Source organism: Prunus avium, chromosome 7 (genome assembly GCF_965620075.1).
Source record: "Prunus avium chromosome 7, drPruAviu1.hap1.1, whole genome shotgun sequence".
Lineage (NCBI taxonomy): Eukaryota > Viridiplantae > Streptophyta > Magnoliopsida > Rosales > Rosaceae > Prunus > Prunus avium.
The window spans coordinates 36,039,436-36,051,006 of NC_142290.1; the positions used below are offsets into that span (position 1 = coordinate 36,039,436).

At 39.1% G+C, this 11,571-nt stretch overlaps 2 protein-coding genes and 2 pseudogenes across 5 annotated transcripts in view; 2 read left to right on the plus strand and 2 right to left on the minus strand.

Annotated features, from left to right (window-relative positions):
- Window positions 1-166: 166 nt before the first annotated feature.
- Window positions 167-3,167, minus strand: LOC148293392 (uncharacterized; annotated as a pseudogene).
- Window positions 3,168-3,215: 48 nt separating this feature from the next.
- Window positions 3,216-8,314, plus strand: LOC110751047 (pentatricopeptide repeat-containing protein At2g03880, mitochondrial pseudogene; annotated as a pseudogene). Of its 3 annotated transcripts, XR_015825755.1 has the most exons (7): window positions 3,216-3,426; window positions 3,638-6,733; window positions 6,853-6,947; window positions 7,048-7,110; window positions 7,194-7,282; window positions 7,395-7,674; window positions 7,765-8,314. The product of XR_015825755.1 is annotated as a pentatricopeptide repeat-containing protein At2g03880, mitochondrial pseudogene, transcript variant X3 (transcript). The 3 variants fall into 3 exon arrangements; XR_015825753.1 differs by having other exon boundaries at window positions 7,048-7,282; XR_015825754.1 differs by lacking the exon at window positions 7,048-7,110 and having other exon boundaries at window positions 7,156-7,282.
- A 158-nt stretch (window positions 8,315-8,472) lies between these two features.
- Window positions 8,473-11,236, minus strand: LOC148293393 (uncharacterized). The gene is made up of 5 exons (XM_088255934.1): window positions 10,318-11,236; window positions 9,901-9,953; window positions 9,544-9,710; window positions 9,267-9,418; window positions 8,473-9,182 (listed from the first exon to the last, which is right to left on the minus strand). The coding sequence occupies exons 1-5, from the start codon at window positions 11,120-11,122 to the stop codon at window positions 8,734-8,736; spliced, it is 1,626 nt and encodes a 541-aa protein (XP_088112060.1). The 5' UTR covers window positions 11,123-11,236; the 3' UTR covers window positions 8,473-8,733.
- A 62-nt stretch (window positions 11,237-11,298) lies between these two features.
- LOC148293394 (pentatricopeptide repeat-containing protein At2g27610-like) overlaps window positions 11,299-11,571 on the plus strand; it is a 3,032-nt gene continuing 2,759 nt past the window's right edge. The window contains exon 1 of the mRNA XM_088244702.1: window positions 11,299-11,426. Within this exon, the coding sequence (XP_088100828.1) occupies window positions 11,299-11,426 (128 nt within the window). The remainder of the gene's footprint in view (window positions 11,427-11,571) is intronic.

Sequence of the window (11,571 nt, forward strand, 5' to 3'; positions counted from 1 at the left end):
CTTCATGTTTTTTAAGTTGTATTTTAGATGATCCCAAAATGGGTTATGTGCTAATCTTTTTGTTAAGCTTCTAGACCCATCATTTAATTAATTAATTTTTTTTTTTTAAAGAACTAAAGAATGGTTGCATTTCATTTTTAGTATTTAGTATTTATCTTTATTTCTTGAGATAAAAAGATAAATCTACGGAATAAATATATGGGATATATGAGGAATCCTACACTGCATGCTTATATAGACCAAAGAAACAAAACACTGTCTTCACTTTTTCCAACACCTGTATTTGGTGAGTAAATAGTGAAAGCAGATTTAGAATCTAGTTCCCTCACACCAAATGTAGCAATCTTCTCTAAACAAGGCCAACGGCATACAAAAGGTTGCATAAAATTACATTGTGCTGGACAACTTTCCCCAGTCTCCTTTGAGGCAGAGGATCCTACACCTTCTTCCAAAGAGCAATTTTTTCCAAGGTTCAGCAGAATGTTTGATAAAAGAAGGTTCCTTCTGGCATATGTTGCATTGTTGTCTTGAATCTTCCCCTCCATTTTGAACACCATCCTTTGGCTCTAATACCTTGTCAATATCATCTATGTGACCTACAGAACAAGTACTGTCATTTATCCTAACACCATCTTCTTTAGTGGAAAGAAATTTTGAGGAAGTACTCATCAGCCTCATCTTATCACTCATCACAGGCAACTTGAGAGACAAACTACCTCTGCGCTCAGCAAGCGAAGATAACTTTTTAGATGGTAATGAGGTTGATCGAGAATAGGACTGTGAACTACAATTGGAAACAACGTTTTCTGGACTGTTAGACATGGGTTGATCAGAAGATTTAGATGAGAGGAGAGACATGCCAGAATCATTTGACAATGTTGAAGAGACTGGAAGAGAGCATGAAGCTGATGATGGAGAATCCATAGAGGATTCTGAAAAGTACTTCGAACTAGTGCTTGATTCAGAAGATATGGAATCTGGTGATAGATATAGAGGTGAAGAAGAAGAGGATGCTGATGAATTATTTTTAGCCGTATGAACTAACATCATACAATCTGACAAACAGCCCCTCTTGCATCCCTTTCCATGATGGCCTCACAATTCTTACCAATCCAAACATATATGGCAAACGGTATATGAACAATAAATGCACCTCTAGAATCCAGAGCAGAAGGTGATGATGGATCATTCAACATTTTTGGGACAAGATGCAAAGGATCATAGGGTGAGTGTGGGGCAATTCTGTACATCCTCAATAGTGAACTCGGGCTAAGAGGAAAAGCATGGACCCTCTTTTGGCACTGTAACAACTGACAAGCAAAACCCATATTCGGATCAGCAATGCCTCTTGCTGCTTCCACATACTGAAATGCATCATCAAAACTCAGTCCTTCTCTCCACATAAGATACGCAATCACCAATGAGGTGGACCGAGATACCCCTTGACAACAATGAACAAAAACTCTTCCACCTTGTTCCCTAACATCTTCAAAGTAATCAAAAACATCATATAAGATACTAGTATGTCCTCGGTTGGACTGTCCTGCAACCATAGAGTTCTATGCACAAAACCCTGAACCCTAGGCGGCTCTAGGCGGCCCTAGACGGTTCTAGGCGGCCCTAGGCGGTTCTAGGCGGCCTAGGCGGCTCTAGGAGGGTCTGGACGGGCGTTTTGCCGTTGAAGCGTGGACGAAGGGCGGTTGAAGGGCGCAGGATCCGCTGCTTGTTAGGAAGAAAGACGGAGAGAGAGAGAGATGGAGACAGAGAGAGGAAGGAGAAGGCGACGCTGGGACGTAATTTTTATATCTGAAAAGTATAGCTGAGCGGCTATACTATTAATTTGAAAAAAAAATTAAAAAACACGGAGTATAAAGGCGCGGCCATACTATTTTTATATATTATATTTAAACAGTATAGCCGGGCGGCTATACTATAAATTGGAATAAAAAATTTTAAAAACGGATTATCGCCGGTCTGCTATACTATTAATTTCAGGAAAAAAAAATAAAAAATGGAGTATAACCGCTCAGTTGTACTCTTTATGGTTATCAGAAAGAGGGCGAATGCCTTGGATATTGTGAAAAAAAAAAAGCAATGTGTGGTGGTAGTGGTGGTAATTTCAACCCTCGGTAGTCTGTATAGATATGCAATTATGAAGATAAATTAATTTGATGTTTCTCGAGAATTGTTGTTCGCAAGTGATGACATCATTGTTTTTTTAAGTGAAAAGACATCATTGCTTTTTTAAGAGAGAAGAACAAAGCAGAAGAATATGATCTTTTTGTGTTAATTTGAAGTCCAATACATACCCAATCCAATTCATTTAGCCAATAAATATTGTAAAACAAAGGATACATCATCCATATTCAAAAACAAACATTCCAAAAGAAGCTTCAAAATGTCAATTTGAAATGTTGCTTAAAGGAACACATTTTTCAAAACTGCATTTGACTGCAACGATGCCTTTCAACAATTTCAAACCCTAACAAGGAAATTAAACAAAAATGCTCTTCATCGTAAATTCTTATAGAATATTAAGTGCAATATTTGAATATATATATATATAAAGCAAAATGCAGAGAATTGTGAAACATTCAAAATAACATAAAATTCCATTGGTTAATGCAAACATTAAGAATTGAAATTATTAATTAAATTAGGATAATATGGTAAATTCACACTTTTTCATATTTAAAAAAATAAAAATAAAAATAAAATCAGATAATGGATCCTATTTTTATGGAACACAACTACCCATTATCTTTTTTAATTCTAAAATAAATTTAAATTTTTTTAAAAAAAGCCTCTCGCAGGCGCGGAAGCGCATGCAGAGAGGCTAGTATATAGAATGGTAATTTATCACATTAGAAAAAATTAATAAACACAAACCTTATCCTTATCCTTATCGAGAGGAACCACAATCTCTTCAAGAGAATGAACATCCCTAACATCGAAGCGGTTCGGTCACAATCGCAGGCCCACAAGGTTACAACACCAGGAAACGTCGTCGTTTGCTCTGCTTCAAGAGCCTGAGAGGAAAAGAGCCGTTGAAAAATTGGGCTGCTGTAGTTTCTGGGGCTGCTCGGCTTTTGTTGGGCCTGCTTTGTGGCTCTATGCTTAGCTATTGGGCTTCATTAGTACTTGCTTTCTGAACACGTCTACGACATCGTTTCACCTTATCTAGACAAAGCGAATGAAGTAAAGACGACCCGGCGGCTACGATACTTTTAGAAAGCCCGCGACTGCAGTCGCGGGTTTAAACAAAACCCCTACCCAGGAGGGTGAGGGAGAGAGAGAAAGAGAGAGAGGAGAGGGAGAGGAACTTCCGATAGAGAAAGGAGAGAGAAGAAGCACCAGCTGCAGTAGCTGCTGCCAGTCGTCAACCGACGTCGCCGGCGTTCATTTGTCACCGTCCTGGTCGCACATGTAAGTGAAAAGCATGAAACTTTTCTGTAATATTGCTAACGTTCCTTATTAATAATTGGTTTCACTCATTTCTATTGTTGATTCTAGATTGTGTAATTTATGTTGTGTTGTTGATTTCTTCTTTTGCCTATATTTTTATAACCTGTTTGTGTGTCTTTATAAAGCCATTTTTTTTTTGGTTCATTTGATAATTACAAACTGTTTCAAATAGATGGAATGTGACTTGAAAGCTCTGCGAATGTCACCTGCTTTCCGGAGTCTCTTATTGCCCATTTGCCGAAGACCCGCTTCTTCGGTTCAATTACATAACAAGCTTAGTCTCAGTTCCAGGTCACTATTGCTCTCTGTTAAATTGAAGCCCTTGTCTTGTGCTGCTCTGGAAGCGTTTGACTTGAATCCCATCAGTGATTTGGCTCTCAGCAATGTCTCAAACTCTGAGACTCAGCTTCATGAAGTAAGAGTAAATAACGGCAGTTCAACTAATGAGGAAATGGTAGGAAGCAATGTGAAAACCAGGCCTAGAGTTTTCGATAGCAAAAAGAGGCTTATACGTTATTCTGGGATGCTTCGAACCTGTGTTTTGCAAGGGTCTTTGAATGAGGGGAAGGCTATTCATGGGCAGGTAATAAAAAATGGGATTGATCCAGATTCGCATTTGTGGGTTTCATTGGTTAATGTCTATGCAAAATGTGGGGATTGTGGGTACGCACGTAAAGTGCTTGATGAGATACCAGAACGGGACGTTGTGTCATGGACTACTTTAATTCAAGGATTTGTAGTTAAAGGTTTTGGTGTTGATGCTGTTAAATTATTCTGTGAGATGAAGAAAGATGGTACGAGAGCAAATGAATTTGCATTGGCAACTGGTTTGAAAGCATGTTCTTTGTGCTTCGATTTAGGTTTTGGGAAACAGTTGCATGCTGAAGCAGTGAAACTGGGGTCCTTTTCAGATGTTTTTGTTGGTTCCACTCTTGTCGGTCTTTATGCAAAATGTGGTGAGATGGAACTTGCAGATACAGTGTTGTTTTGTATGCCCGAGCAGAATGTTGTATCGTGGAATGCATTGCTTAATGGGTATGCTCAAGAAGGTGACGGAAAGCAAGTTCTGAAATTATTCTGCAGAATGACGGAATCAGAAATGAGGTTGAGCAAGTTCACCTTGTCTACTGTTCTCAAAGGTTGTGCAAACTCGGGAAATTTGAGAGGAGGTCAGTTTTTGCATTCCCTAGCAATTAAAAGTGGGTGTGAGATAGATGAATTCCTGGGTTGCAGTCTTGTTGATATGTACTCAAAGTGTGGGATGGCAATCGATGCGGTAAAAGTATTCAGGAGGATTAAAAATCCTGATGTAGTGGCCTGGAGTGCAATTATCACCTGCCTTGATCAACAAGGGCAATGCCAAGAAGTGGCTGAGCTATTTCGTGAAATGATAAGCACAGGAATCTCACCAAATCAATTTAGTCTTTCTAGTATCATCAGTGCTGCCACTGATCTCAAAGATCTGCATTTTGGTGAAAGCGTCCATGCTTTTGCATGGAAATACGGTTGTGAATCTGTGATTTCAGTCAGCAATGCTCTAATCACAATGTATATGAAAATTGGGCGTGTGCTAGATGGTGCTCAAGTTTTTGAGGCAATGACAGATCGTGATTTGATTTCATGGAATTCCCTTTTATCTGGAACGCACAATCATGAAATATGTGACCTAGGACCAAGAATCTTCCACCAAATGCTTGTCGAAGGTTTCAAGCCCAACATGTACTCATTCATTAGTGTTTTAAGGTCTTGTTCTAGCCTCTTGGATGTAGGCCTTGGAAAACAAGTACATGCCCATATTGTCAAAACTAGCCTCGATGATAATGACTTTGTTGGGACAGCTCTCATCGACATGTATGCCAAAATTAGGTTCTTGGAAGATGCTGTGATAGCTTTCAATAAATTGAGTAATCGGGACCTCTTCATTTGGACAGTCATCATTACAGGTTATGCACAAACCGATCAAGCAGAGAAAGCTGTTGCTTGCCTCAGTCAGATGCAACAAGAAGGAGTGAAGCCAAATGAGTTCGCCCTTGCTGGCTGTTTGAGTGCTTGCTCCCGTATAGCTATGCTGGAAAATGGGCGGCAGCTCCACTCAATGGCAATTAAGAGTGGGCATTTGGGAGATTTATTTGTTAGTAGTGCCCTTGTTGATATGTATGCAAAATGTGGATGCATAGGTGATGCTGAGGATATCTTTGGGGGCTTAGTTTCACGCGATACAGTCTCATGGAACATCATGATATGTGGATATTCCCAATATGGGCAAGGAGAGAAGGCTATTGAAGCCTTTTCAACAATGTTGAATGAAGGCACCATACCAGATGAAGTAACCTTCATTGGTATCCTTTCTGCATGCAGCCACCTGGGTTTAGTCGAAGAAGGGAAAAAGCACTTTGACTCACTGAGCAAAGTTTTCAGGATCACTCCTACAATTGAGCATTATGCTTGTATGGTTGATATTCTTGGTAGGGCTGGAAAATTTAATGAGGCTGAAAGCTTCATTGAGACAATGAAACTAACATCGTATCCCATTATTTGGGAGACTGTTCTAGGGGCTTGTAAGATGTATGGTAATGTAGAATTTGGTGAAACAGCTGCAAAAAAGCTTTTTGAGCTTAAACCTGAGATGGATTCAACTTATATCTTACTATCTAATATCTTCGCAGTCAAAGGTAGGTGGGATGATGTTAGCAAAGTCAGGAAATTAATGTCCAGTCAGGGTGTTAAGAAAGAACCTGGTTGTAGCTGGGTTGAAGTTGACGGACAAGTCAACACTTTTGTGTCTCAAGATGGTTCACATCCAAGAATCAGGGATATCCATTTGAAATTGGAGGAACTAGGCGAAAAGCTGAATTCAGTAGGTTATATACCGGAAACAGAAGACGTGCTTCATAATATCACTAAAAGAGAAAAAAACGAGCATCTCCAATATCATAGTGAAAGATTGGCCCTTGCCTTCTCCCTTATAAGTACCAATCCTCCAAAAACTATTCGGATTTTTAAAAATCTACGCATCTGTGGAGACTGCCATGAGGTTATGAAGCTCATTTCAGATGTCACAAATAGGGAAATAGTTGTTCGTGATGTCAAGCGGTTTCATCATTTTAAGAGTGGAACTTGCTCCTGTAATGACTTCTGGTGATTTGGCATTAGAAGCTCTATAGTTGGGGTAGGGGGTTCACCCACAGAGTATTTTAAACATTGTCCTCATAATGAACTATGAACCACAATCTCATACCCAAAGAAATGCTGCTGTAATCTTATCAGAGTACTACCTCTCAACATGTTATATTGCTTCTTCTTTTTTTCATAACATAACTAGACAATTTAAAAAATTCTGGTTCCTGATTACCCTTTTTTTCCTCCATTTTAAAACAAACTGAGCAGGTATGCCCTGTTTTGAAAGGTTATTCTTTTGTCCTGAAGCCGCTTCTTTTGTACTCCGCGTCTGCATATATCATATCAATCCTCCTGGGCATGAGGTTTGTAGATGGTTTTCTTTGAGTGCATTTCTTCTTCTTTTTTTTCCCTGAAGGATATTGTGTGAAACTGATTGCTATTGTTCACATTGTTCCTCTTCAGAACTTCGCAATAGTTCTTGCAGTTGGGAGCTGCTTTGATTGTCCTGATGATCCTGTGCTTCCTGTAAATGACCTGTCTGATTCCTTGAGGTTCTCAACTTTTTTGCAGAATGATTAACACTTACTTTATTTTAATTGATCTTCAAGTCGCGAGAGTTTGGAACTCTTTGGTTGCTGATCTCAAGACTCAAATATTAGATACATTTGCTGGTGTTAATATGGGGTTGCAACCAAAGGTAGGTGTAGAAGTAGATTTCCTTTTTCACTACTCATGTTCTAAAGTCATTTGCTCTGATGAGATCTTGCACCGTAACTAATTTCTGATTGCACAATCACCTCCTTGTTCAGGCTTATGTGCATGGGGGTGACAGTGGGTGCTCAGTTAGATACTTTCACCATTTGCTGTAGTTCCCACCATTTTTGCAACTTTGTGTAGAGTATCTGTCTCAGTTCATTGATCAGGGTTTGTACCATAGATGAAATATAGGGAAAGAATTCTTGGTTTGGTACTTGTATTCCCTTAATGCAGAGCACCCTCTTGGACTGAATGGTTTTATCACAAGGTTCCTATTTCTGTGGCATGTGCGGTTTGCTAATAGAGTCTTTCCTTCACCGCCACTTCGATAAGGTATTGTTGTCTTCTAAGATTGTATCGCTTTTCTTCTACTTCTACTTCCTTTGGTAGGCTGAGTGACGAGTATGATATACATCTCAACAGGAGGTTCGTGGCAGTTCTGAAGTTCCAGAATGAGATAAAAGTTGAAGAATGAAGTGCCCTTTCTTGAGAATGAATTGTGTTGTCATTAAAGTTCATAGAATGGAACATTTAGTAACGTTCTTTATCACAGTTTTCTTTTGGTCTGGATTCTTTATTTATCAGGTTTGACCAGAGGAACGAGCCTATGCACAAAGAGAGGACCAGAATATTGAAACCTCATATGCATTTCACATGTGGAAAAGCCTGGGTTGTGTAGACCAAACAGCGAGTCTAAGACAAGCAGTATAAAACTGCAGCTGCTTGGCGTCTATGCTATGTAAACTGTGAAGTTTGAAAGCCACATGTGGACCTCTCTAGTTGTGTTGCTTTCGTCTGGTACCCTTCATATTGGTTTCCACCGAATTTTTTTTGTATATGTTCATTGACCAAAAGAAAATTGTATATATTCATTGGGTTCAGGGCATTAGTTGGCCGCAGGGTTGTAAATTTGTAATCCAGGTTCATTGAGTAAAGCTTCAGTATGATATGGAACCTCCATCTCTTTGATGAACTTAAAGCTCCTTACTGATTTCTACCGTTAAGTACGTAAATTTTTTTTCTTGACTGGTTAAAACTTTCAAATTAGGAACTTCTTCCTAATTACACTTCCAAGGCATTTACGACCCCCCAAACTGATGCCAAAATTTTATGGTTTGCCAAAACGTTACATTTCTTACTATTGCACACAACAAAGTTTGTATTCCATCTAGCAAATAAGTTACACAAAAATGCGATATTCCCCCTTCTAATAACTACTAAAGAAACAACAAAACTGATACCGGTAAGGCAGTGTATTAACCTTCAGTATACAACTTATAAGTATGCCTCGAGTATCTGGTTGCCTGAGTATTCTGCATGAGCACGAGGTAGTCGGAAAAAAATATAGTATACTTTTTATGGATCACACAAGCAACTACATTATTGCTCTTCTCATTCTGTATCCTCATCAGAGAGGGGATTCTCAACTTCACTCCCACTGTTTAGGCTATCATTATTGATGAATGAGGACCTCCCACCAGCTGAGTCAGAGTTACAACGAAGATCATACTTTACAAATTTTATCTTCTCTTTCTTCTCAGGGGTTTTCCCCTCTTTCCGTTTTCTTCCTCTTTTTTCTGATGAGGTCATTGTATGCGCAGCAGCTACAAGCGCAGCACTCATGGATTCATTCACCTTTTCATTCTCCTCATCTGCATGTTCCTTGTCTACATTGTTATCTATGTAAAAGAGAAGATCATCATCCACTTTCTTGCTATCCAACTTAGAAGCCGGTTTCTCAGAGTCTGATTTGGACATCTCATGAACCAGTTTAGTACGAAAGTTTTCCATGCTATCATCAAATACTCTTAAGCCATGATCTTCAAGGTTAAGAAGCCACTCTGGAGAATGAGATCGATATTAGAGAGAGCATTAAAAAATATATTTATAGTTGATTTACCACAAACGGAAGTACAATCACTTACTTATAAGAGCTTTAGGTGAAGTGCCCTTTGATCTGATTGCACTGTCCTCCTCAGGAATCTGATTCTTTACCCATTTAATTATTTGGGAAGATAATTGTGAACTGGAAAATGCAGTTACATAAGAGATGGCTCTCCTCTGATCCCCATGCTCCCTAAAGCAAGCCAGTAGTGAAATTTTTCCATAAGGGTTTCACTAGAATTTCAAAAACATAATGAAATGCTGATTTCTATTTCATTTTTTCTTTCTGGACATATAATTATATTTATTTTTTCGTACCTGAAATACTCCACTGCTTCATGAGTAACAATCAACCTTTTCATGGCAATACTTTTCATGTGCTCAGCAGGTAAGTGAATTACTCTCTCAGGGTTGAGGAAAGAATACTCAACCAATATGATGGCATCATACAGCACTTGCCTCAACAAAACTTCATCTTCAGAACTCTGCATATAAAGAGTAACAAGATGCGAACTTTACTTTTAAGATCATATCAACAAAAAGATAATTCCACTTCCTATCAATATAGTCTGGCGAGCAAACACAATGTGCATCTAGAAGGCCACTATTTGAATTGAAATAAACAATAGGGCAGATGTAGCATCAAACTAAACATTTTAAAAGAGGAATACAAACCAAAAGGGAGGTAACAGGCAAAGTCTTCTCCAGCAGCATCCTCACAAGCACCTCTATTTGAAACAAAGATAAGGATGTTAGCACAATAAATATGAGAATCTGATGAAATCATCATCGCTATATGAGACATGAAATTTTATTCAGTGAAACACAAGGCATGCAGTAACTAGGAAACTACCAAACAGTTTTAGATATAAAAAGAAACATAACAAAAGCACAATGAAAAGTTATATATGATAAAGCATTCATTGTTAATGTCTATCCCAGTCCTTTTTGGCGCAAATAACCCTCAGCCATTTTAGCCCACGCAGAACTCATGCCTTACTAAAATAAAAGTGTGACGCAGAAGGAAAAATCTTGATAACAAATACACATACACCATGTCCTAATTCAAGAAAAAGTTAAAACAACACTAACCAAAAAGGTTAAAGTTCTGAAATCCGGTAATGGAAGCAATAGCCCAAGTCCTTAACTCCATCTCCAACTCCTTCGTTGAAGTCCCAAGTTTGAAATTCAGGCACAGTTTCAACAAAAACACCTCTGCAATAACAACTCCTGCCAAGTAACCCACATCACCTTCTCTCTCACTAAGCCCCCGAAACACGTCACTGCTCACTAAAGGTAAGAAAAATTCTGATCCCTCATTTGAGTTCATCCAAACACGAATTAAATCCGCAAAAGGAGTAATCAAACTTGAACCAGTTGAACCATCATTCTCACCCAAATCCTTGCAAGAACACACATTTGCATAACCAAGAACCACTCCTACCAAATTCTGAACTGCTTTCATCACTTTCTTCTCTGCTTTCAATGACAAGTCCCTCTTAAACAAATCAACAACCACATTGTACACCTCATAAACCACTGGAGCAAGCAATGCGATGCTCTTCAAAGAACTGACCGATGCTGAGCACGCGGACACCAGCTGAAATAAGTCTTTTGCGGCTGATATTCGATTCAAAGGGTCCTCTTTTGGGTGATTACGGCTACGAAACGTCAATGCGGCATAGACCCAGATGGATTCGAGAGGTGGGTCTACTTGAGCTTGCATTAGGTCGTAGAAGACTTGGATGAAGTGGGAGAATTTGGGGTTTTCCTTGTGAATTTCAACTAAAAGGTTTTGAATTGATTGGGTAAGCTTGAGGTCGTAGTTTTCGCCAATCAGAGGGATTAGGTTTGCTGGGATTGAGGAACTTTTGGAGTCGATTAAAGCGAGAGCCATGGTTGAACCCTAAATGCGACCAATTTGTTTCAGTGAGGAATGTGATAAGGAGCTGTGCTAAAGAAAAACCCTAATTGTATGAGCAGGTCAGTTGAAGAAGCCAACGGTTTAGGGTTTAAGGGGTTACCGCCGTTTCTAAGCACGACGTGTCGTTTTGTTATCGCTAAGATGGGTCAATGGGTCGGGTCGGGTCGGGTCATGGGCAGAGTTTGACAATAAGACGTGTATCTCGTATTCTATTGGTTGGTAAGCGGGACCCACTACTACACTATGCTGTAACCACCAATCAGATGCAAGGAAACACGTACAGGAGCAAATTGGATTTCAGAACATGTTTTTGCTGACGAAGTGAAAAATTGATCCATCAAAACCAAAATAAACAAAAAAGAAAAGATTGCGTCTTTTTCGGTGAAAATCATTATAAGGATCCAACTTGTTGTGTTTCTCAC